At 38.2% G+C, this 27,506-nt stretch overlaps 1 protein-coding gene across 1 annotated transcript; it reads right to left on the bottom strand.

Moving 5' to 3' along the window:
* Positions 1 to 1,602: 1,602 nt before the first annotated feature.
* Positions 1,603 to 11,149, bottom strand: LOC127119818 (secretory carrier-associated membrane protein 4). Its single transcript, XM_051050146.1, has 12 exons — positions 10,901 to 11,149; positions 8,799 to 8,900; positions 8,641 to 8,706; positions 8,413 to 8,446; positions 8,176 to 8,298; positions 5,707 to 5,769; positions 5,526 to 5,619; positions 5,303 to 5,348; positions 5,150 to 5,217; positions 3,657 to 3,705; positions 2,596 to 2,661; positions 1,603 to 1,929 (listed from the first exon to the last, which is right to left on the bottom strand). Exons 1-12 carry the CDS (start codon positions 10,958 to 10,960, stop codon positions 1,897 to 1,899), a joined length of 804 nt encoding a protein of 267 aa, XP_050906103.1. The 5' UTR covers positions 10,961 to 11,149; the 3' UTR covers positions 1,603 to 1,896.
* Positions 11,150 to 27,506: the final 16,357 nt, after the last annotated feature.

Raw genomic sequence — 27,506 nt, 5'->3', positions numbered from 1 at the left:
AACGGCATGAAAAGGGTTGATCACACTTAAAGTTATTGCTCTAGATGTATATGGATAATGAACTATATATATGTCCCACGGAATTTAATCATTAAGGATAGGCAAATCTATATGCTTACTTTCAATAGAAAAATTAGAAAGCAAATATAAACGAGAAAACAGGTCGACCAAGACTTTAGACATCGGTGGAATTAATCTAAACAGTCTCATGTGTTAGAGATTATGTACATTCTGATACAATCAGGGTGCCAATAAATATAGACCTTGACCATGTTCCCAAAAAACATGCCCCTAGCAAAATCATAAGCAATTTATGCCAAAATAGAGAAAGCTTGTCATAGGATGACAAGGGCCATCAAAATCATTCATTGGACCAACTCGTCTAATCTTGACTCGGCCTCAATGGATTAGAATATACATTAAAGAAAGACTATAAATGACATTTCAGTCATTCACCTTAAGCGTCTCATCCGGTATATTTTGCTGATATATGTTGGATACGAACACAAACATACCATAACTCACCTCAGTATAAGCAATCCACACGACAAGACAAAGTCGGAATAACTTAAATGGATCAGATCAAGCAAGTCAACCCAGGTTTTATATCCCATTTCTAATTTACTTACTGATGATTAGAAAATAATTATTCTTTAAAGCTAAACATATGATTTTGTCATGATTTGACACTCATACAGAGAAGCAACAATTTGATTCTCATTAAATCCTCACGTGTAGACAAGAAAACTAAAGATGGACAATCGGTCGAATTAGATTGATATCGGAAAAAAAAACCTTAAATCCAACCAAAATCGCAGTTATATTATAAAGGTACAATTTCAATAGTTAAAATGATTTGACTCTCGGATAGAGAAGTAAGGATTTGATTCTCATTAACTACTCACTTGCAGAAAAGGAAATTAAGGATGGACAATCAGTCGATTTAAGTCCCTATTGTGCCAAAATCTTAATTCCAACCAAAATCACAATTTTATTTTAAAGGTTTAATCTTGACCATTGAAACTTTAATTTTTAGTGAATTTGATTAAACCCAATTCGAAAGATAAATCGAGCAAATATGGCAGTTTATTATTTATTGGACCAAACCCATGACCCACTTTTTATAAAATTCACAAAGTCATTTTTTCATATTAAAAAGAAAAACTACCAAAATTTTAAAATATCCTAAAGAAGAACCATTTTTTATTATTAATTTGATCATTAACATACTTTAAACCACTAACACTTAAAATTTTATATTGAATGCCGTTGTATTCTCTTGAGTACACAGAATATTACCAATTGATTATAAAAATAATGATATCTTAACAATATTATGACCCTCAATTTTATAATGAGTCAGCCCTGTAGTAATAAAAATAAATAAAAAACATCAGTTGTGTTCGATCTCGGTCAGATTTGGATTCCAACATATCCAAAACAACCAACCGTGTATGACCGAACCAACCTTATACTAGTAATTTGATCAATCTGACATATAACCCAACACGATCCGTTTGAGTTTGCCACCCCTAAAAGAAATGTAGTCTGTGTACACTCATATATGCTTATCGAAAGTACATATATTGTTTCAAGGAGAAATTCTAAAAACATACTCAATTTCACATAATTCTCACTATACTTAAGTACAAACAAAACTCTGGTACAATCACAACAGAGAAATAAACTATACTTAAGTACAAACAAAACTCTGGTACAATCACAATAAACTATACTTAAGTACAAACAAAACTCTGGTACAATCACAACAGAGAAATAACAGAAGAATATCACAAGATATTGCAAAGAATGAAAAGAGGATTAAGAATATACTTAGCCACATTGGAAAGTGACTAGCATTATAAAAGCCGCTAAAACGAAATCCATGTAACAGGCTCACTTGTTCCCCCGGAAAAACATGTATATTTTCTGCAAAAGCAAAAACAAAAGGAAACAATCATCAAGCAAATATCTATATCATTTCTTCTAAAAGAAAGTGTAGCAGCTGGTGAAGTAAAAAACACACACTAAGATCTACTTTATCCTCCATTTGATCAACACAATTTTCGGAGCGTCTACAGATCTTGTCCACTTGTTCCCAAATCATATAAAACAAGTCTACCATTTTTTTTATAATAGGACCTATATAACAATTTCTTTTCTAATTACTATATTCATAATCCTAATCTATTTAGTGTAACCACTCATCCATTTAACATTCTCATCTGTGTGAGTGTTCTTTTATTTTTGGGATCTTAACCTCTCAACATTCAATTCCATGCAACATTACATGTCTTATGAGTGTTGTTAATTTCCCTTTAGATTTGATTTTCTTATAATACAATTCTCACTAATGGACTCCAATCAAATCCAATCAAACAGAACAAGACCTTTATGGTTCAGTCATCATCTAAGGCATTTACCAATTCACCAACATATATATAAGGTCATTCTAATTTACTCTGGCCTATCAAAACAACAACAAAAGAGTCAGAAAATAGAACATAGTTATTACCGTTTAACTACAATAACTCGTCTTATTGCCGAGAAACAAATTAAAAATTGAGAATGCAAATCAAAGGTACTGTCCCTGACCTGAATTACCCACAAGCTTAGAAGAGCCTCCAAGCAAAACAGTCCAAATCCAATCAAGTAGAATATCTATAAGAATACCAAACATATTGATGGATCAAAGCACTTAAGCATGGAAAAAAGGTTATGGTACTTATTTTTCTTCCACATAATTTAAATAAAGAAATTCAAAATGAAAAGTAGGGAGATTTTTTTAACTACTTCGGCAGTTGCATAATTAGACTAAAAAAATAATCCATATTCTCTGGTTGTTCAATGTTAGAAAGCTACGCTCACACTACTCATAATTCAGTTTGTAACTAACTTTTGTGTTCATTCATTGATTAATCTCAATATTACAACTGATGCATTTATAGTTGCAATCAGGTAACCTGCAATGGCAGGTTACATTGCAGGTTACAGTCTAGACAAATACTGACAGGTGTCAGTTATAACTAACTAGCCTAACTATACTAGCTTATCTCTAATATTCAAGGGATGCAGATTATTTTGATCTAACACCCATGCCTTAGAGTGGTTGGACACCATTCAATTTAATTTCATAAATGCCCAATTCTCACAAATTTTGCAGCTCTTCATCTAAAATTAAAGGTCCTTCGTTTTGGTGTCTAGACAAAAAGTACCTGATAATTACATGAATATGAAAAGAGTAGTTACATAGTCTCTGATACTTGTTGTCACTCATGTATACACAAGAACATAATTGCATAGAAGAAAGAGGTGATCTGAGAATTCTAGTTGCCTTCATGAATTAGGGCTTGTTTGATTGTTTAAAAAAATCAAAACACATTCAAACAAGACCTTAGGTTTAAATTACTGCAGATATAATAATGCATAACATTATAGCTTGGTATGCAGATATTTCATAAGTGAATAAATCTTATTTCTCTGATCACAATATTAAGTAGAAATGTGTCAACAGAAATGCTTCTAAATATCCAGGGCAATATCTTCAACCAACAAAAAAATGGATGCCAAATCATCTCAAGTTACAACCATAAACAAGAAAGATTTTATCCAACAATAAAATAAATGTTAATAACCACAAGTAGAGTACAACTTACCCCAACTAATATGTGGTCTGAGAACACATCAATTGCCGCAAGGATGCCCCTACAATTTAAATGAACTATTAAAATGCAACAGAAAATGAATAGATACTTAGAAAATTACTAATTTGAGTATGACTTAATAAAAGGGTGGCAAAGAGATAACAGCACAAAATGGCTTTCACTATATTGTTTCATTGCTTACTTGTGCTAAAATATGTAAGAGGTATTCTTCTGCACTTAAGATGATCCCATCGTTTTGTTATGGGTTAAATATTTTTTAGGCCCGATATAATTGTTTAGATCCTACAAAAATTCCTGTAGCTAGTTCTAGTCCCTACTATTAAGTCAACTCATGTTTGACTAACAAAAGTCCACATGGACATTTTAATGATGTGGAATTCATGTGTTCTCATCCCAGCAGTAATGGGATTTGGGGTTTCTCTAACCCAAAAATCTTCATCTTCCTAGCAACATTAAACCGGCATTCCTCTTCCCAGCAGTAATCCCATTTGCAGTAATCCCATTTGCAGTAATAACAAAGCTAGGGTTTTTAAATGCAAATATATAAATTTAAAATTTTCAATGACATCTTGTCACCCTTCTTATTCTTCTTCATGATGGAACCAATTCATAACCATCCACAATACTATTCAAAGTTTTCCTCATAAACAAATAACAAATACAAAATGGGTGTTCAATGAAGAAAACCCATAAATCAAAGGCCAGATTTCAACTCCAAGAAAGATAAATTAAAGATGATATTGTTTGTAAATTCAAAGCATAAAGAATATGAAAAAGTTTAGGGAAGTAGAAAGCATATATATGTTTGAAAAAATTGAATGAGTAAAAGATATGTGAGTATGAGTGTTGGTGAGGAGAAAGAATGGAATGGAAGGAAAAGCAAGAAAAGAATGTTGATGAATAACAGATACAATTCTGACTGAGGCAATGCTGAACATCACCAGTTTAATAAACCCTAAATCCCAATTTTGATATATTTCTATAATAAATAAACATTAATTAATAATTAGTTCCTCGTCATTTAAAATGTCCAAGTGGACTTCCGTTAGCCAACATGGGTTGACTTAACATCAAGGACTATAATTGCATAAGGAAAATTGTGCAGCGACTAAAAGTTGAAAAAATTATAGGAACTACACAATTTTATAGGGACTAAAACCATATTTAAACCATTTTTTATTCGCATATGCTTGTTATAAAGGACATTTTCTAAGAAAGTCGGTTTAAGCCTACAAGTGATAACTTGCTAGTTACAAAACAATAACATCCATTTATGTGATTTTGCTCCAACTCCAATGAAAAATCCTATCAGAAGAATATTACAAACCATCAAATATTAGGAATACAAGTTTTTGAAATTCCTCTCAGGGGGTGATTTGCCTTTTGATCCATACTAGAAAAATTACACCCAATACCAGGCAGGTAAAGAGATCAAAAACTTCATATTCAGATAAGTAAACTTTGTAACAGCTTTTAAAACTTACGTTAACGACTGTCCATGAAAAACAACTGGAGGTGCAATTGCAGCAAAGATGCAAAATGCTATGTGAAACTGCATCAAGTCAAACCAAGTAAGAGAGGAATTATTATATCGATCACTAAGTAACATGCCAATATCTAGTATTAGATCAACATACCAAGTAGACCATGAAAAACCAACTGAACTTCAGTGCACTATCCGTCCTGCATATTAGAAACAATCATAAGCAACAGCCAGCATCATGCACAATCAGGTCAGGAGGGAATATTCCATGATGTTTTCTTTGCCAGTACCTAAAAGGGACCCACAGTAGCCCTATGTGTTTACAGTTTACATTGTGCTGAAGTGCTAGTGAATATAGAGAAAAAATTGCAATATACCTCATAGCACGATAGAGGGGCCTGTACCAAAGCACATATGAAAGGGGAACCCCAAGCAGCACATAAATCACTGCAAGGAAAAATATTTTAACACCTGCACATTGTAAACTTCAGTCAGGTCAAAGGCACGACATAAAACTAGAGGATTGGCAATATCATGAAAGTAACAGAATAAGCTCACCCCCGCCTCTGATCCAACAAACAGTCACAGCAACTACATTAAAAACTAAGCAGAGAACAATTCCTGCAAAGACATCATCGTAGGAAGAAAAGAAAAAAAATTAGACACGGGACTATAATAGAAAAGAAAACATAAACATAAAAGAACAAAATAATGAAGTAAACCAAAAAAAATTACACGAGATGTTTATGTTTGTAGGCATGTATGTAGATAATAATATATGACATAAATGCCCTATGGAACAAATCTGTAAGACCTCTCATTAGAGAATATTATGGGGCAGAAAAGACGAAAAATGGCTTTGATCAGTTTGTGGAAGTTATAGTTGAGAATCTGTCGGTTACTTTTTTATTAATTAAATGTGTCAGTTATGTTGGCTATTACTTACGAGTAAATAGGAAGTGGGCAGGAAATAGTGGGCTATCTGGGAATTATTGAGAGCACGAACATTTGGGAAGGGGAGAGAGCCTGGAAAGCAATTATCCTAATGTTATTCCATGTGAGTTGTGTGTTATTCTCTGTACTGTGGTACTGATTGTATCAATAAAAATCAAAAATTGTCCCAACTCTATTTTGTAAAGAACCAGTTTCTATCAACCGGTAACAGAGCACTTTTGACCCGGGACAGAAGCGAGAAGAAAAAAATGGGGCAAGGGTTGTCATCAAGAATGGAAGGAATAATTGGTATTTTTGATGAAGTGCTTAAAGAACTTAGAGATTGGAGAAGAGAACTCAAAGAGTTGCAAATTGCAATACCAATCTCTGAAGGAAGTGATGTTGTTGTTGGATGGAAGACTAGGGTTGAGAAATATTTTGCCGCAGTAGGTGTAGTAAAGAAGAAGATTAAATACTAAAAGTTTTGCAGTGGATAAATGGTGGAGCTGTCACGTGGTATCTACAGTGGGTTTCAGCCAATCCAAATTGCCATTCAGGGAAATTTTAGAGGCAATTCTCAAGCAATTTGGCCCAGAAACAGATTCAGGAGAGAATCAAGAACCAAAATTGATCGCGAAATCAAGGAAAATATCAGTAAATCAGAATATACATGGTCAGAAATAAAGGAACAAAGAGAACCCTAATAAAGAAGGAGGTCATGAGTTTGTTGTTTCAGGTCGGTCAAAGATAAAAGCAAAAGTGAAGAAAGGTGAGGGAAAAGAGAAAATTAGACACGTGCAACAATGTACAATCAAGAAAACAAAATTGTCAGTGAAAGAAGATTCATGTCTGTGGCAGAGAAGAGTAAAATAATTTTGTGCATGTTGGCTGTATTTCCATTGATGAAACATGCCAAGACGACAAAGGGGTTCACCATATTTACCAACCTACAGGGGAAGGCCACAAATGATTCCAAAATGTTAGGTGATTTGTCCTCCCAAGTGTGGGACTCAAGGGTGACATGGGCTGCAGGATTGTGCCAACACTTCGGTTTTAATGCCAGTGCCAGCAAAGTTGCTTTGTAACTCCTTTTGGTTTTATTCTCTAGGAAACAATTTGAGGACAAGGTGATAGTTTAGGGGGGGGAGTCTTGTTAGGCCTCTAATTATAGAATATTATGCGGCGGAGAAGACCAAATTCGGTTTTAATGCCAATGCCAGTAAAGTTGCTTTGTAGTTTCTTTTGATTTTATTCTCTAGGAAACACCTTGAGGAAAAGGTGATAGTTTAGGGGGTATTATGGGGCAGAGAAGACCAAAACTTACTTTGGTCATGGCCATGGTTGTCAAGATCTCGATCTAGATCTTAAAATCTTAAGATTTTACGATCTCATTCACCCCCAACGATCCGGTTCTTATGTAGAATCTTCTGTTGTAGCCAAATTGTGAAAAATCATAAAATCATTGATTTTGTGGGATCTTTGCCAGTTTCGACTATGATTGGCCATTTTTCAGCCACTATCATTAAAAGGTGAGAAGGATGACAAGATGCAGAAGCGCAACAATCTTGGTTCGACGGCATGCCTTTTGAAATTATGAAGTTTTAGATTTAGGGTTTTGAGAACAAACATCTCACTTATAGGGTTTGTTTTAACCAATTGACTCATGGCAGTCATAGTTTTAGAGTCTGTCAGTTACTTTTTATTAATTAAATGTGTTACATTTGGGAAGGGGAGAGGCCAGGGCTCTTGAAACATTCGTGACCACTTATCCTAATGTTATTATGTGTGATTTGTGTGTTATTCTCTGTACTGTAGTACTGTTTGTATCAATAAATATCAGAAATTGTTCCAATTCTATTTTGTAAAGAACCAGTTTCGATCAGAATATTGACAAGAAAAATCTAATTTCATTCGATTTCACCCACCAAAGCCTATAACTAAGATAGTGAAAAGAAAAAAATATGCATACCCTTCGCTTTGGTTTAACGACATGCAGTTGCTTCTTAACTAAGAAAATGGTAAAAAGTTTTATTTCCCAAAAACAATCCCAAACCAAATAATTAATAAATAGATAACATAATTAAGTGACCATACCCAACCAACTTGCAAAGGCTGAATATTGCAGCCTCTGAGCATGGACTGGAATCTCATTGGCAATATCATGGTGAATCATTGGGAAAAATGGAGGCCAATTCTTATCATCAACAGGCACACCAGCTGGTAAGCATATTTTGAAAACAAGAAAAAATAAGTTTGACTCAGTGTGTATATATAGATGAAATGAAAAGACAATTAACTGAAAATCTTGTAGGGTGGGATCTCGTCATTCACCTTTAGCAACGGAATCTTCTCTTCTTTTTATTTCCTACATATTCATTTGAAAGAGTCACAAAATCCTCAAAGCAAACTATATAAGTTGACTAATAGTGGCAGAAGCAAATATTTGTATATGCATGCATTTATAAGAATACAAGTACATCACGTATGATGCTGACAATTAAAATACTATATGAATGCTAACGAACCAACACTGGCAGCAAAAAAAAATCAAAAACCAACCTTCTCTTTCCTTTTTAGATCAGCTTCCCAAGCTGCTAGCTCTTGACTTCTTTTCTTGGAGTCCCCCTAAATAAACATTTTAAAGAATAAACTCAGTCCCCAACCAAAAAGAGTCTTAAACCGTTCTATGAAAATTCCTGCATAACAAATGACATTACATTTGAAGTTTCCAAAGGAATATCAACCGTAGCATCATGTCTTTGACCAAAGCCTAGTGGTTCAGATGACGGTGGAACACGTGATTTTGATCCAGCACCATTCTGTAAGATTTCCACATTAAATAGAATGAAAAACACATGTCATAACTTAAATGAAACAAAAAAATATATCAAATGCCCAGGTTTCAAAAAAAACCTGCCAATTTGTACTTTGGATGAAAAACTGAAAATAGTCATGGCTATATTATTTTATGATGTGAATTTTTAATAATTAGACATAAAAGTTAGCCATTAGGAAAGTAAAAGGTCTGGATTAATTAAATATTAAATATCTTATACATGCAAACATGCAGCAAAATGAATTTGAAATCGAAAGTCAGGCTCAAATCAACAAATAGTTACAATTATGTGGCAAATGATAAAATTACATTTAGAAAATGTTGAAAATACATCAAACTTACACGAAAAGCCCCCTGAAAACTCAATGAAACACAACTACCAAACATATCAAATAATCACACCTATCTGCAATAGTTTTCATAATAAATGTACGAGTATAGATGTTAATGAAAGTACTTCAGCCAATTGGAATTTGAATACTATATCTATAAGGTAATGGCATACTTTGCTTACGTAAATAGTACAAATATAATATAGATACATTGACCCTAGGGATTTCACAGAAGGTATTTTTATATGTTTAACATGCAGCACTGACATCGACAATTTCTAATAATCGACAAAACATATGTGCCTTCGGCATACCCTGTACCTCTACATTGTGTTTGGCCTAGAGATAATTACAGATAACCACACCACAAAATCTTCATCTGCTCAGATGTATACATATTTAAGTAAACAAACGAGAATAATACTGCTATTATTATTTGATAGATAAAACCCCTTTAATTAGTAAGTGGGTTAGTATAGGTTATAATTAGATGTATAGAAATAAGAGAAAGATGAATGAATATAAGAGAATCCATCGTGTAAATTTTGAGATTGGGGCTTTGCGACATAAGGAGTTTTATAGATCCTCAAAGTTCTGCATAGTTCTATTTATATTATTGGGGTGAGTTCTCGAATAAACATTCTGTTCCTAAACATCCTATTCCCAATTATAATAACTAACAGAGATAGTGTCTCCAAACCTCTCTATGCCTAAAAATAACAAAATGAATTTGCTCTAGCTGTCGCCACTTATATTCACATTAGTTCATATACATTATATACAGTGTACAGTGTAACCCTCAATCGTTGTGTCAATCATTGCAAAACAAGAACAACCCAACATTTAAAACAAAACAGCGACACCGGTCTTCTTTGACTGTAGAAATTGATTGTCCCTGTAATTGATTCTAAATTGGAGTTGAAATTTGTAGTTTTTTACTCAAAACATGATTTTTACACTCAAATATACTCTTCAACTCACTTTTTCATGAACATATCCAAGTATTAATCATTTCACATTTAACTCACTTCAAATCAATTTCAATTTTACAAAATTAAAATCAAATTGCTTCACCGCCGTCACTCATCAATTTCAATTTTACAAAATTAAAATCAATTTGCTTCACCGCCGTCACTCATTCCACTTCACTCACTTTCAAATTACCAAGGCCCCAAATGTTTTAAATCAGCAGCAAAACTCCCCAACCTGATATCAAAGCAGAACAAAATCTTGATCCATAACAGTGAGTAAAAATATCACTACAAATAACCAGTTCAAGCCTCGCACATTCCACTGCATGAACACAAAAACCACCCTAACCTAGATCACAAACCTACATTTCTCCAGATCCAAGTATTCCACAAACATTCAAACTAATATTCACTCCAACTTGTGATCACATATTGAAATCAATACACACTCTTTCTCATATAATCTAACTCTTCTCGATTCAAAACCAAAATGAAGCCAAAGTGACGCGAATTAACAACAGATCCGAAATCAAATGAAAAATCACATAAGCAGTTCCAATTTTATAGGTTAAAATATAAGGCGCAAATTTAGATAATTGGAATAAAAACAGTGTTGGATCTGAGTGTTTAGAAACTAAAAATAGAAATGGAAAATGAGTGAAGTAGAATGTATATGTTACCGAAAACGGATTGACTTCTTCTTCTTCTTCGAATGGATTGGGATCGTGGTGGCGATTCATGGTGAGAAACTAGATCCGTAGAAAATGTGCGAAGAGAATGGCGAAAACACCGAACCTGGGAGAAGATTACGGAGGAATCGCTTCAGGGTGAGTGAGAGAGTGAGTGAAAGCACTTTTCTACTTTTTTTTCGGATTTGGTTTTTTTTGCTTATTTGCGACGCGGGATATGTTTTTAGATTTTTTTGGTAGAGTACAGAACTTGAATTTTGTACTATTTGCCCTTTCATTGAGTTGAGATTTACGATGTGTGCCATTTAGTCGGTGAAGTGATGCTTTCACTATGGTGTGGAAAATTGAAGACTCAACTAAGTTCACGTGACTCTCGCGTGATGTTTTTTCATGCAGTAAGTCTCGGTTTAGACATTTTTTAGTTGACAAATGAGTTTTCTCGCAAATGAAATTACCAAAAGACACTTAATAACACTCGTTTTCTTCCCGTAAAAAAAAATGTTTTTTTATTTATAAAAATAATGGATGTTAATGCATTTATACTAGTATCATTCACACGTTTATTTTTAAAATATTTTTTAAAGAAAGATAATATTATTTAATCAAAAAAGAAAATATTTTTTAAAATATAATAAATTAATGCTTATAATTTTTGTATACATAAAAATATTTAAATTAATAATTTTTATTTTTATTTTTTTGTTTTTTGTTTGTTGTATTATTTATAAAAATATTGGTCAGTAATCAGGATTGGTCCAATCATATCGGAGATCCTGTTCTAATTTTGAAAATGGACTCAAATTTTTAAAAAAATACAATTATAATAATTAAAAAATATATATTAAAAATACAATTATATATTAATTAAAAATAAATTTAATTATAATTATTTTGAGTTTTGATCAATCTTGATTTTTATATATATTGAGTTTTTATCATCATATTTCTTTCAATTATTGAGTTTTTTTAATAAATTTTATTTATTTTTATTAATATTTATAAAAAAAATTAAAATTTTAAAATTTGGAGTCTTCTATATTTTGGGACCCTGTGTTGCAACACATGTACAGGGTCGGCCCTTTCATTAACTTCATATTTCGGTTATTATGAATTATTGTGAATAAGTGGGAAAAAATTGTGTATATTAATTACATAATGGAAAAACACATTTTTGTAGTTGATAACTATAAAATTATGTCTTTACTCTCCTCATAAATGTTTCACTTATAACTTTGTTTGCGGCGAGTCCTTTCTCTCCTCATAAGTTTCATTTGTAATTTTGTGTATTATGTTCTTAATGAAATATATGACAAATAGAATCTTGAAAATTTTATTTCATTCCTCTCTAATATTTATAACTACCGTGTGCGTTAATAAAATGGAATGTTACACTATCGGGTACTGATACACATAGAAAGGTCCTGATTTTCAGCGTGTAAGAATATTGGGATGCATGAAAATGTATGTCATAACCAGTATAAACATAGGTTAAATCGTTGTAATGATATATTTAATGTGCAAATTTCTACGGTTCTTGGTATTCAATCCCTGTTTACCCTGAAAGTCTGACAGCCGTTGCTCTCATCCATTCGGGTTCCCAGTTGATTGAATAGGGGCAGCTGTAGCACCTCAAATTTGCACCCTATCTTTTTGTACATTCATTTCATAGTAGGTCATTAACATAACATAGGCCACTGCATAACATTGCATTGTCCATTTGCCCAAGAGCAAGCTCAATTGATGGATTGGGTCAGACTGATCAGGAGAATCAGTCAATCAAGCAAGTGAGTGCCATTTTTATTGGGACAAGGCCCTAGGGTTGATCTATCAAGCTCATATGGTCCAAGGATCATTTTGAAGTGGTTTGGCCAAAGGTTGGATGCTCAGAAGTCACCAGTCATTGTTCAGTCAACCAGAAACCCTAAAAAGTCAACTGTGGTCAACTGTGCCCGATTTTATGGATTGGAAGGTGGGAAATGGTTTGAAAGGCCTCATTCATGTCCATATGAGTCTCATTTGACATATCAAAGACCAAGGTTGAAGATTTGGAGGTCAGACAGAAAGTTTCCAAAAATAGTAGGTGACCTGTAATTTCAGCTGCCCAAAATGGAAACTTTTTCCCCTCAAAATAACTTCATCATACAAGCTTCAAATGGAATTTTGTCCAACATGAAAGTTGAAGATCTTGATCTTACCTTTCCAAAAAGTCTAAGAACTTGAAAATCCAATGCATGGTTGGAAAATTAAGGCTCAGTGAATTTCAGAAATGACCCATAATCAGGAGGCCATAATTTCCACATGGTTTGTCCAGATTGCAAGTTCTTTATATGCACAAACTCCATTTGACATGTACTTTCATGGTGCATAATTGGATTTCTTCAAAAGTGGTCAATGCAAAAAGTCAAATTTCAACTGGACAGTTAAATGGACCAGGGGCAAAATTGTCCAACTTGTGAAATAATTGGAATTTTTGAGTGGGGATTTTTGCAACACCTCATAAATGGTATTTGAAACTTGTTGGAATCATCATTACATGGCTAGGCCTTGTGGTTTGGAAATTGACTTGTAAAATGAAATGGCAAAATTGGATGCATAACCATCACATAGTGAATTTCTAAAATACACATCCAATGAGAGTGAAACAAGTTGCAACAGCTCACACATGTCATTTTGAGAGTGTGTGAGCTGTCAATGAGCTGGCATTGGCTTATGTGTGAAAGTACCATTTTGTCCCTTACTTGAAAATTAACCATTTCACTAATCATTCAATTTGGTTAATTAGCATGATTAAGCTTGGATTAAGCATTCATATATAAACCTAATCATCCAATAATCATAACAGAAACTCACACTTCCCAAAATCAGATCTGAAAACTCTTCATTCTCTCAAAATTTCTTCAAGAACACAAAACCAAAAACTCATCAAACTTCTTCAATTTTGGCTCAATTTGCGAAATTCTTGTTGCATTAATCTTGCCTCATCATCTCCTTGAACTGTTTGTGGCATTCAACATCCAAAACCGTGCAAAACGCAACTGTACAAGATGGCATCATCAATGGTGAATCGCGGATTCGTGCACTAGGAGTGAAAGCAGTTCAACCTGAGCCTAGCATCCATCTTCCTGAAGCGTGTTCTGTATCTGTTTTGGACTTATAGGCCTGGAAGCATCGAAATCGACACTGTCTTCAAAATCAAGGTCAGTACTCGAGTTGCACGATTTTTCAATTGGTCATGTGCGTGTTATAGTTCGTTGAACATAGATTGTGGTGATGTGATTGGTTTATGAAATAGATGACTGTAGCTCATGAAATCTGGATTTGAATTTTCGAACTAAAACCCTAACTCCATCGATTGGGAAAATAGAGGAACATTTAGGCAAAATTAAGTTCATATTCGTGCTCTAGGTTAGAAGACGAGTCCAACGGTTATTCACATGCTCATTTTGGTTGAGTTTCATGGATCATCAAGTTCTTGAGTTTCTGGATTTTCCTGAGTAAAACGATGATGAAATTGGCTTTTGATCTGAAATTTCCATTTGAAAATTCAAATTTGGCGTTTCCCTCCCCCGCGCCAATTAATTACCAGAATGCCATTACTAATTCATTTTAATTAATTTAATTGTTAAAAAATTCATAACACCTTAGAAAATTCACCAAAAATCATAGAAAAAACAGAAAAATATAGGAATTTTTGTGTTGACTTTCTTGTTGACTGTAGATTTTTTTTGACCTATTGGTGGAAGTTGTGCATGGTAGGAATTTTGTTTGACCTAGGCTTGTTTAACATGTGCTACATTTTGATACCTTGTGCCAAATCCAATGTGAAATTCTCATGCTTACAAATAAATGTCTGAAAATTTTTGTGGTGATTCTAGACATATCAATGGAGATTTACATGTGCATTTTATGAATTTTGGATTCCTGGTCATTGAGTTACAAATTTTGGAACTTAGGTGTGACAATTTGTGTCACACCTCATTATGTCAATTTGCTGGATTTTTTTGAGTGACCTATACTTGTTGGATTAATGTGAAATTTTGCATGATGGTTGATTAACATGTTAAGAGGTTATGTGAATTTTTGTGGAATTTTACATTGCATTTTCAAATTGATTACTATTTTTCATCTCTGTTGGTCAAATAGTGCAAGTTCATGTGACATAGGTTGGTAGATTTAATGTGAAATGCTCGTATGGTATTGAATGATCATGAAACTTGGTATGCTTGTAATAGACACATGATGGAACATCCCTGTTTTGGTCCCATGCATTTCTTTATTGTTTTCATTGAGTTGTGAATTTTTGAAGTGGAAGCATGTGTTGATGTTGTGATTTGGAGCATGTAATTGTGTCTGTTTTTGTTGATTTTCATTGACATAGTTCCCTTGGTCCAATTAGGCTAAAATTTGACATGCTAGACCTGGAATATCCCCTGATTAGGTGTAAATTATTTGAGAATTTTTAGAATTGTTGTGATATGGATTTGAATGCAATAGTTCTGTTTGGATGTTTGGTGCTTCATTTGAACTAGTTTGCCTTGTTTTGTGCATGAAATAAATATAATGAATGATATGAACATGGGACTAATTGTGTTGGCTCTTGTTTGACATTAATTTGAGTTTGGTTAGAGATACCTTGCTGTTTAGGAATTTTTCTCGCCTTTGGACCCTAGGCTTGGCCTAGTGGTCTAGTTGCTAACATTTGATTGATTTTTCAGGATGAAAAGGTGCAATGTGAATGGAGAATGATTCAAGTCAATTCAATTGATGTTGTTTGATGTTTGTACACTAATATAACTTTGTTTTGTAGGTTGTGAAGTTTGGGATTGAGCTTTGAGCTTGCTTTGTTGTGCATTAGTTTGTATAGTCTGGATGATTAATACTTGCTGTTTATCTTTGTCTGTCTGAGTACTAACTGTGTTTGATTGTTTCCAGGTACTTTTAGTTGCTCAGTTCCTTGTGAACTTTTGCTTTGCTTTGCTTAAGCAACTTGCATTGAGGTATAACTTCCTAACTTCATGTAGTCTGGAGACCCGGTCTGTTATTTGACCGGGCAAACTGTCTGAAGTCCTCCTTAAGAGGCAATGGTTGTGATTGTTTAAAATTGTGCCTAAGCAGGTAAAGTCCTTAATCAAGGCAATTGGTGGAAGGTAGGGATAAGCAATCTATCCCCCACTATTCTGTGAGTCTTCTCCTTGCTCCCATTACATGGTTGTAGCATTGAGATCCAAGCCCAAGATCTTGTGCAGTGCACATTGTGTCAGAGTCTCTGAGTATAGAAGGGTTCCCCCATTCTGGACCCATGCTCATTTGTCAGAAGCTCTCCCTGGTCAGGGATAAGAGCTGTGAGGTCTCATCCTCACTTCATCCTTTCATTTGCTTCACCTTAGCCCCTTAATGGCAAGGTTAAGAGCCAAAAACAGCCTGTACAGATGACTTGCTGAGGCAGTCAAACCTATTGATTGAGCCCCCTTGTTTGGTTATAGCGTGTGCTATGTGGATATCTGATTGACATGCTTGTTTGAGATGCTTGTTCTCATTTGATGTGTGCTTGTATGTTGTTTGCTTGTGTGCTTGCTTCTTTCCTGGTTAGGATAGGCTTGCTTATGCAAGTAGGATAGAAACCTTAACTTAGGGTTGACTTTGCATGACAACATCTAGGCTCGAGTCGTAGTCTCCCTAGTGTTGTGTCTCCCTCTGTTATCTGGTTAGGCTAGTCCTGTATCCCTGCGTAGGGGAACTACATCGCCCTGATCCTTGTTCCAGACAAGGTATGTAGGCAGGAGATTGAGCTGATCTCTCCGGGCGCCTTTTTCTTTTATTGTGTGCGTTGTTTGACAAATGCTAGGCTCGAGTCCCCGACTCCCTAGCATGTTGTTGTTTGTTTGTTTGATTGTTGCATGCTGTTGTGTGTTTTGGGTTCGGATGCTGACATAATTCCATCAATTGGTTGTCGGGCTCCATGTTTGCCCTTTTGAGTGTGTTTTGGTTCGGATGCCGACATAATTCCATCAATTGGTTGTCGGGCTCCATGTTTGCCCTTTTGAGTGTGTTTTGGTTCGGATGCCGACATAATTCCATCAATTGGTTGTCGGGCTCCATGTTTGCCACCCTTGTTTGTTTGTGTGTTCTGTGTTGTTTGGCGTGCGTAAGCCGAACTACAGCGGCTCTGATTCTTGTTCCAGACAAGATATGTAGGCATAAGGTGCGATACCTTATCGAGCTCTTTCCTCTTAACCCCACCTGCGTTCCCTGTGTGTGTGAGCAGTGTTTTTAGCAACCATTTCCCTTCCTATTGTGCGTGGATCCCGTCGAGTACGACGGATGCGTAGGGGTGCTAATACCTTCCCTTCGCATAACCGACTCCCGATCCCATTCTCTTTGGTCGCGAGACCACGTATTTTCCAGGTTTACTCTGAGCGTTTCCTTTCCCTCTTTTGGGATAAATAACGCACGGTGGCGGCTCTGTTGTTCTTATTTTCCCGCCGGTTTTTCGCGCAATGCGACAGCTGGCGACTCTGCTGGGGAACCCAGAATCTCTGGGGATTATAGAGAGAAGTTGACCTGTGCTGGTCCTTCTTCCCTGAGCGAGTCTCTCCTAGCGCTCTCTAGGTTAGGGTTTTGGTTGCTATCTGCTGTTATTTATTGCATTCATTCATTTACTGTTTGCATTTATTGTTTGCATTTATGTTTGCATTCATTCCTATTCATATGTTGTGCTGGCTGTGTTTCTCTGTTTGGGGTGGGAGTTACTCGAGGTAAAAGGCCCAATACCCAGGCTATGAGTGCAATCTAGGAAACCTAGGAATAGAGTGATTCATGGGAAGCGGGTGGTGTACGCCACTTAGCGGAACATTGATATCACGAGCAGTTCAGACTCTGATGGGGTATTATCGGTGCATACATCGGGTGTGCACAGGATGATATTCTTGAAAGGGTTGCTTATCCTGCGTTTCTTTTGACCTTACCCTAGCCTAGATGACACCCGTGAGTGGGGAGGGAATGATCATTTTTACAGGTACTGTTGCTGACTTGTTGGTGACTTGTTGGTGACTCTTGGTACTGATGGTGACTGTGAATTATGGACATTTATTTCTGGGACGCCGGAGTTCTGTCCGTGGTTTATCAGCGGGTTCCGTTTATTTCGGATCCCCGGGTTGAATTTGAGAGTACCTGTTCAGAGGATCTGATTGTCATCCGTTCAGTGGATGTTCCTGTGATGATAGTGATGTAATCTCCGGTTCCGGTTATTTCGGAACTCCCCAAGTCGGATTTATGGTGACTTAGTCCCGATGACTGTGACTAGTTCAGATATTGGGTCTACAGATGATTTGGTGGCACAGTAACTTGCATTCATGCATTTGCATCGCATTCATCTGCATTCAACCCATGTCTATCCGTACTCAGGGGCCATTATTTTTAATTGAAATTCTGGTTGAGAGACATCCAGATGTCGGATTGTTATTAATGAAAAATTATCTGTCTCAGTGATGCTAGAATCAAGGGAAGGAATATTCCTGGTACGGATAGACATTGCATGTGTGAGTCATACTAACCCATTTGCTATTTTGTAGGTGTCAACCGGTGTGCATAGCTCGTCTGTTCAAATTTCCTGCTAGGGGCGACAAATCCGAGCTGATGGATCCACTCAACACCGGTAAAGGCAGACATGTTTGGGATCGGTTATCCAGATCAAGAGTCGTCTAGACCAAACAGAGGACGTCGTCCACCGTACATCTTCGTCGGTGCAGGAATGCTGAATTCTGATCATGCTTGTTCAGTGAGTGAAGAGATCGACCGCGACCGCGAGCTAGAGCTGTGAATAAAATCGTGCGTACCAGGCAATTGGAAGGCCTCCAAAAGCATCACTGTCGCTCATCCGGAAGAGTAGTTTTTCTGTTTTAATTTTGTTTGCATGAAAGCCATACGTTTTGCCCGAAACGTAATGGTCCATTGTAAGGGCCATCTCATGTGTTTCATTGTGCAACATTTTGCATCAGTAATAAATGGATGTTTTTGTGATCAAAAGCGGTGTTCCCTGTTTTTCATTTTTTGCAGTTTTAAAAAATAAAAATGGCAATGTTTTTCGTTTTTCTTTTGAACTTGTCTTGTTCCAACCACAAAAGTGATTACCCTCCTGATCTCATCGATAACAATTTGGTTACGCCTCTATATGACTTCGACAATCCGAGCTATCATGCCGAAGAAGAAGGCGAAGAAGATTGTGATCTGCGGGAAATAGCCAGGTTGTTGAAACACGAGGAGAAGGTGATTCAACCACACGAGGAGCAAGTCAAGACTGTAATCCCAAGTACCGCCGAGGTCAGAGGGGAAATGGAAGTTGAGGTCGCTTCAGAGGCAAGTCGAGAACATAATGGTAGCCCTGTTGAAAGAACAGGTTGATATCTTCACCTGGTTGCATCCAGATACACCAGGGTGGAATACCCATGTTGTGGGGCACGAGCTACCATCGAGATAAGACTATCCTCTAGTGAAGAAGAACCGATGCCACGGATCAAAGGGCTACGGTGACCTTGTTTCATGATATGACTCATCGTGAAAGCAAATGCCATGTTGATGACATGATGACAAAGTCCCAAGTAGAAGATGGGCATCCGGTGGACTTGATCCAGTGGTTTGACAAGTAGAGATAACTCATACCGTTGAGTTCGAATCAGTGCACTTATGGAGTGCTGTCTGGTAAGCTGCCGAGGCTTATTATGAGCGGATAAGAGGAATCGAGGTCGATCCTGCAAAAAAAAAAAAAGAAAAAAAAAAGAGAACAGTGCAAGAAACGCCTGAACCAAAAACAAACAAAAAAAGGGAAGAGAAAAGAAATCAAATGGTCAGGTGGAATGATGACTGCCAAGGGGCATGGAAAGAAAAAATGAGTAGCAGGAACCTCTGATTCTGATGCCTTCCTTGGAAGAAACAACTGTTAATCTGGTACTTGACAGCCCTCAAGGGGTCTACGAGGTGTGTATGTGTCAGCATGACGAGTCTTGTCGAAAAGAACATGCAATTTACCTAAGCAAAAAGTTTATCGACCGTGAAACAATACACTCACTGCTCGAGAAAACTTGATGTACTTTGGCATAGGCTGCTCGCCGACTGAGACAGTATGCTGGTTCATACCACCTTGTGGATGTCCAAAATGGATCTGATCAAGTATGTGCTTGAGGAGATAGTGTTGAACGGACGGGTTGCGAGAGGGCAAATGGCGTCAACTGAATACGATATTCAGTATACCTCCCAGAAAGCAATCAAGAAGAGGGTATTGTATGGTTATCTCGCCCAACAACCCATCGATGATTCTCAACCAAGGAAGTTTGAAGTCCCTGATGAGGATATCTCGAGGTACTCAAATCGAAAGATTGAGAGTGACCGATCCCGGAGGAGGGGCCTGACCCTGAATCCGAACGGATTCTGATGTCTGATGGGGAGAGTTTAAAGTGAGTGAGCTAGTGCTTCCCCGATAACATTTGAATGCACCAACTATGGTGGCTGAGTATGAAGTTGGTATCCTGAGTGTCGTACTTCGGTACGTGCATCTACTGGGGGAACGCCTTCCTCATTCAGTATGGGATGGAAGCGATATTTCCTATTGGAGGCTAGATCTCATTATGGAGAGTCCAGATGGATGAGAAGTTAGAAAAGGGCGAGTGGATGAGGACTCGGTATGACGCGTTGAGCCTGATTTAGAGAAGAGTTCGACAGTTACTTGTCGTGGGGCAGTTGTACCCAGTAAATGAAGCGTGTTGTTAACCGAGACGTGTGACCTCGTGGGTAGCATGGAAGAGATGTGGTGTTGAAAAGGATCCTTCCTCCTCAAGACGATCGTGGGGCAAGTGGATAAACAGTTACGAATGTCCATTCGTGGTCAAGAAGGTTTTCTCTGGCAAAGCTTTGTTGTCGATGACCACGAATGATGAGGATTTTCCATCCCCTGCAGATGCGGACGCAGTTAGAAAATACTTCGTGAAAAAGAGACCCGCTGGACAAAAAAGAATAAAAGGGTCCAGGCAAAAAAGGGCATCCCGGCGAACCAAAAAAAAAAGAGAAAAGGTTCGGGCAAAAGTTAGGGATAAGAAAAGAAAAGAATTGTACACCCGGCAAGTCGAAAACCCCACAAGGGCGACTTGGGCAAAAAAGGGTCTCCCGGTGGACTGAAACCCGAAAGGGCGGTCCAGGCAAAAGAGGGATTGAAACGAACAACTGCGTCTAGCATGATCGTTTGGGCTTTGAATGACTTGGATAATCTCCGACAGAGACCGATTGGAAGCGTCTTGTTCAGAAGGCCGAAAGTGCGGAAAGTCTTGAGGACATATGAGGTTTAACCGAGTTGGAACCCGATGAGATCACGGTTTCACATTGCCATTAGGATAGATTTTTTCCTTTTGTGCGCAATCACCTCTTTCCAGGGTTTGCCTCCTGTGTGTTGCTCGATTCTGAGCCATCCTTTTGTTTCAGTCAATAAAGTGTGTGTTCAGTCAAATAAATTTTGTTTTCGTGTCATTACCGCTTTGATCACGAAAACATCCGTTCGTTTTGATAAAGAATACTTGCATTTTGAAACATGGAAGTCCCTTCCGATGCATGCTTATAAGATTGAAATCTGAAAATCTTATTCGGAAGTTTGAGTGATCTAGGTGTTGAAGTGTTGGCACGCCTGGGGCACGCTTTTATCTAACAATCTCTTGTGCAGGTACTGGTAGATATCTTCATTCGCTGACAGGTGGTGATATGAAGCCCTTTTGAAAAAAAAAAGAAATCCCCACAGAGTCCAACCAGGGGCAAGGGATAGACGAACAGTGAAAGGACGGTGAAGGATTACGACGACGATCCTGGAGGGTTAATCAAGAAGACTCTTCAAAGTCTAAGGACTGGAAAGTTTGTATGAATCCCAGGAGTTCGATCCCCGTGAAGTACGGAGGATTCGGGAATACAAGGGGATGAATCAGAACAGTCCAAGATGAGCCTGGGAGTTCTCAAAAGTGGAAAGTCAACACTGTGGTAGGATGGTGAACACCAGTGTTCGACGAATCGAAGGGCGGCCCGTGTCCGATAGGCTGTATCTCCCCAGTGGGTGTGAGAAGGTTATCTCCCTAACAGATTTGAGATCAGTGTCTCCTCAGCAAGCCTGAAGGTTACCATATCCTCAGCGGAGTTGTGACTGTGTCCCAGGTCTGAAGCTGTCTTCCCGGCAGAGTTTGTGTTGATGGTTTTCCCTCAGAGAGGTCCTCAAGCGGATTGGGTTCGGAGAAAATCATCCCCAGTAGAGATAAGCATGGGTTGCCTCCCCTAGCAGGGTAATCTCCAAGTAGTCCGGGTCGATGGAGGTCATCCCCAGCGAGTTTTGTCTTTCCCCGGCAGGGTGGAAATTGACGTGGCAAGGAGATCCTCAGCACAGTTCCTGGAGTCCCCCGGTGTTGTCTCTGGAGGGGACGTGTGTTTATGCATCCATCATTTAGATAAGCATAGCATATTGCATCATTAGTGCATAGCATTTCCATGATCATGGGGCATTGTGTAAAACAAAAAAAACTCATGCATCAACATTGCAAATATACCCATTAGCCCCAGGCCGTGGTGACCAGCCAAGATTGGGTTGTTGGAAAGAGTTTAGCATCGCGCCATTGGATCGGCTTCAGAGTTGGGTTCCTCCGCGTGGTTGGGAGGTTGGTGTTTTCTCAACAAGTGACTCTGCAAGTGAGTGGGTATCCCCAGCGTTGTTACTCCCCGATTGGTAGCATCTTGCAAGCCTGGATTAATTCCCCTAGCAGATGTGGGTGTGTCCAATCTCTCCATGTAGAGTCTACCCCTTAAGCAGAAAAGTGTCTACCATTTCCTTCTGCTTTCCCCACTGAGATACATCCTCGTGGATGACGGTTGCTTCCGTTCCCTCTCTAATGGGATGGGTTTTCCCTATTGAGTTCTTTCCTCATTAGGATGAGTCTTGATCCAGTCTGCCTTTTTGGATCGATCCTAAATTGGCTCCCCGTTGACTGTTTCTTGTGCTTCCCTGGGGCATAAATGAATAGTTGCTCACTAACCGGCACTCATTCATCTTATCCTCAGCGGAATTGTGGTTTTCTACCCAACCGGTAGTTGTAAAATCCCACTTTCATCCCCTAGCAGAGGTAACCGTTGTGGTTCATTCTGTTTGTTGGCCTCTACCTGTAAACCGGTAGTTGTAAGTCCTATCTTTGTGGTTTTCTACCTACTAGCTGGTAGTTGTAAAATCCCACGTTCTCCCCTTGGTGGAGTTGACCCTTTGTGCTCATCCTGATTGAGGACGGTTACCTTTTCCGTGGTTTTCTGCCTACAAACCGATAGATGTAATCCCCTCTTTGCAGTTATCAGTACCCAGTTTGCGGTATTGATAGTCTTGTCCCCTCTGGATACTTGCCTTGATCAAGCAGTATTGTCCCCAGTGGGTCTTCCCCTTCCTTTTGGATACTTGCTCCGAGTAAGCAACTTCATCCTCTTTTGATTGGTCATCTTTGCATACCTATCCGGGTACCCCGATGCCTTTCTTTTCGGTCGATCTATCCATTTAACAACCAACCCGGTTATGGATAATCTGCCATGCGAGTATGTTATCTATGTTTTGACGGCTATAGATAATGTATCTCATGCGCTCTTGGGTCGAAGTCGTCCTCCCCAGTTGAGTAAGATTCGTATTCCTTTGTTCGGAATCGAATGACCATCCTTTAACAAGTTTGCCTTTGCTTTCTTCAGGATGATGTCGGTCGCTTATCCACCTAACAACCAACCCGGTTATGGATAATCTTCCATGCGAGTCTATTATCTACGTTTTGACGGCTATAGGTAATCTGTCTCACGCGCTCTTGGGTCGAAGTCGTCCTCCCCAGTCGAGTAAGATTCGTATTCCTTGTGGAATTGAATGTCCATCCTCCAAGACTGCTTTTCTAGCCCTCTTCAGGATGTTGAGTGTTTTGGAACACAAACCAATTCACGTTTTGGTCGGTCACCTGTTTTCTGCCTACAACCCGGCATCCTTGGTGTTCCTTCCTGTCTACTCTCTGTCATGACCTTGATCCCCAGAGAGTTTCCTCCTCTCCGTTGGTGTCGATAAACGTCGAGTTTTTCCCAATTATCCGTTGATGATTTGGTTGTGTTCACTCTTCCCTAGTGAAGTTTCCTCCTCTCCGTTGGTGTCGATAAACGTCGAGTTTTTCCTATGCGTCCGTTGGCGTATAGTTGATATCTTTCCCCACAGGGTCTTCCCCAGTTGAACCTCCTCTCCGTTGGTGTCGATAAACGTCGAGTTTTTCCTAGCCGTCCGCTGACGTCTAGTTGTTTATTCCCCACAAATCATTTGGTAATGCCTTATGATTCCCCTCAGAGTCCTCCTCTCCGTTGGTGTCGATAAACGTCGAGTTTTTCCTATTCATCCTATGGTGTATAGTTGTACCCTTCCCCAAGTGGATTTACCTCTCCGTTGGTTTCGATAAACGTCGAGTTTTTCTCATTCGTCCATGAACGTCTGATTGTATACCCTATTCCCAGTTCATTCATTAATGTCTGGTTGATTTCCCAGCCAGAATCCCCAGTAGACGTCCTATTTGGTGTCCGGTTGAGTCTCCCTTTCGTCCTATGACGTCTGGCTGGGCTTTCTCCTTTTCCCTTTCGTCCGATGACGTCTGGTCGAGTCTCCCTTTCGTCCTATGACGTCTGGCTGAGTTTTCTCCTTCTCCGTTGGTGTCGATAAACGTTGAGTCTCCCTTTCGTCCTATGACGTCTGGCTGAGTTTTCTCCTTCTCCGTTGGTGTCGATAAACGTTGAGTCTCTCTTTCGTCCTATGACGTCTGGCTGAGTTTTCTCCTTCTCCGTTGGTGTCGATAAACGTTGAGTCTCCCTTTCGTCCTATGACGTCTGGCTGAGTTTTCTCCTTCTCCGTTGGTGTCGATAAACGTTGAGTCTCCCTTTCGTCCTATGACGTCTGGCTGAGTTTTCTCCTTCTCCATTGGTGTCGATAAACGTTGAGTCGCCCTTTCGTCCTATGACGTCTGGCTGAGTTTTCTCCTTCTCCGTTGGTGTCGATAAACGTTGAGTCTCCCTTTCGTCCTATGACGTCTGGTCGAGTCTTCCCATTCATCCTATGATGTCGGGTTACCTCTCCGTTGGTCTTGGTAAACGTTGAGTTTTTCCCCATTACGTCCGCTGACGTATGGTTGTATCTCTCTTTCCATTCATTCATTAATGATTGGTTACCTCTCTGTTGGTTTTGGTAAACGTTGAGTTTTTCCCACTGCGTCCGCTGACGTATGGTTGTATCCTTTCCTGGTTATCCCCAGTAGAGTTGATTTACCTCTCCGTTGGTCTTGGTAAACGTTGAGTTTTTCCTAGTTGTCCGTTGGCATCTAGTTGAGATGATTTCTGATCCTAGTCATCGTGTGTCGATGTCTGGATGTGCTTGTACCTCTGAAAAAAAAACAATAAAAACAAGAAAACAGAAAATTTCCCAGCAGTGTGCAAATTTCTACGGTTCTTGGTATTCAATCCCTGTTTACCCTGAAAGTCTGACAGTCGTTGCTCTCATCCATTCGGGTTCCCAGTTGATTGAATAGGGGCAGCTGTAGCACCTCAAATTTGCACCCTATCTTTTTGTACATTCATTTCATAGTAGGTCATTAACATAACATAGGCCACTGCATAACATTGCATTGTCCATTTGCCCAAGAGCAAGCTCAATTGATAGATTGGGTCAGACTGATCAGGAGAATCAGTCAATCAAGCAAGTGAGTGCCATTTTTATTGGGACAAGGCCCTAGGGTTGATCTATCAAGCTCATATGGTCCAAGGATCATTTTGAAGTGGTTTGGCCAAAGGTTGGATGCTCAGAAGTCACCAGTCATTGTTCAGTCAACCAGAAACCCTAGAAAGTCAACTGTGGTCAACTGTGCCCGATTTTATGGATTGGAAGGTGGGAAATGGTTTGAAAGGCCTCATTCATGTCCATATGAGTCTCATTTGACATATCAAAGACCAAGGTTGAAGATTTGGAGGTCAGACAGAAAGTTTCCAAAAATAGCAGGTGACCTGTAATTTCAGCTGCCCAAAATGGAAACTTTTTCCCCTCAAAATAACTTCATCATACAAGCTTCAAATGGAATTTTGTCCAACATGAAAGTTTAAGATCTTGATCTCACCTTTCCAAAAAGTCCAAGAACTTGAAAATCCAATGCATGGTTGGAAAATTAAGGCTCAGTGAATTTCAGAAATGACCCATAATCAGGAGGCCATAATTTCCACATGGTTTGTCCAGATTGCAAGTTCTTTATATGCACAAACTCCATTTGACATGTACTTTCATGGTGCATAATTGGATTTCTTCAAAAGTGGTCAATGCAAAAAGTCAAATTTCAACTGGACAGTTAAATGGACCAGGGGCAAAATTGTCCAACTTGTGAAATAATTGGAATTTTTGAGTGGGGATTTTTGCAACACCTCATAAATGGTATTTGAAACTTGTTGGAATCATCATTACATGGCTAGGCCTTGTGGTTTGGAAATTGACTTGTAAAATGAAATGGCAAAATTGGATGCATAACCATCACATAGTGAATTTCTAAAATACACATCCAATGAGAGTGAAACAAGTTGCAACAGCTCACACATGTCATTTTGAGAGTGTGTGAGCTGTCAATGAGCTGGCATTGGCTTATGTGTGAAAGTACCATTTTGTCCCTTACTTGAAAATTAACCATTTCACTAATCATTCAATTTGGTTAATTAGCATGATTAAGCTTGGATTAAGCATTCATATATAAACCTAATCATCCAATAATCATAACAGAAACTCACACTTCCCAAAATCAGATCTGAAAACTCTTCATTCTCTCAAAATTTCTTCAAGAACACAAAACCAAAAACTCATCAAACTTCTTCAATTTTGGCTCAATTTGCGAAATTCTTGTTGCATTAATCTTGCCTCATCATCTCCTTGAACTGTTTGTGGCATTCAACATCCAAAACCGTGCAAAACGCAACTGTACAAGATGGCATCATCAATGGTGAATCGCGGATTCGTGCACTAGGAGTGAAAGCAGTTCAACCTGAGCCTAGCATCCATCTTCCTGAAGCGTGTTTTGTATCTGTTTTGGACTTATAGGCCTGGAAGCATCGAAATCGACACTGTCTTCAAAATCAAGGTCAGTACTCGAGTTGCACGATTTTTCAATTGGTCATGTGCGTGTTATAGTTCGTTGAACATAGATTGTGGTGATGTGATTGGTTTATGAAATAGATGACTGTAGCTCATGAAATCTGGATTTGAATTTTCGAACTAAAACCCTAACTCCATCGATTGGGAAAATAGAGGAACATTTAGGCAAAATTAAGTTCATATTCGTGCTCTAGGTTAGAAGACGAGTCCAACGGTTATTCACATGCTCATTTTGGTTGAGTTTCATGGATCATCAAGTTCTTGAGTTTCTAGATTTTCCTGAGTAAAACGATGATGAAATTGGCTTTTGATCTGAAATTTCCATTTGAAAATTCAAATTTGGCGTTTCCCTCCCCCGCGCCAATTAATTACCAGAATGCCATTACTAATTCATTTTAATTAATTTAA

Source organism: Lathyrus oleraceus, chromosome 2 (genome assembly GCF_024323335.1).
Source record: "Lathyrus oleraceus cultivar Zhongwan6 chromosome 2, CAAS_Psat_ZW6_1.0, whole genome shotgun sequence".
Classification (NCBI taxonomy): domain Eukaryota; kingdom Viridiplantae; phylum Streptophyta; class Magnoliopsida; order Fabales; family Fabaceae; genus Lathyrus; species Lathyrus oleraceus.
Note: the sequence above shows the minus strand (reverse complement) of the source record. Positions and strands in the feature narration are given on the sequence as shown.

Excerpts from the sequence above, each read along its gene's own strand:
- LOC127119818 (XM_051050146.1), bottom strand. The coding sequence starts at position 10,960 with ATGAATCGCCACCACGATCCCAATCCATTCGAAGAAGAAGAAGAAGTC. Across the intron at positions 5,218-5,302 it reads GGTTTTTCATGGTCTACTTG|TTTCACATAGCATTTTGCAT; the intron begins GTATGTTGATCT and ends GACTTGATGCAG. Across the intron at positions 3,706-5,149 it reads TTTCATGGACAGTCGTTAAC|GGGCATCCTTGCGGCAATTG; the intron begins GTAAGTTTTAAA and ends TTTAAATTGTAG.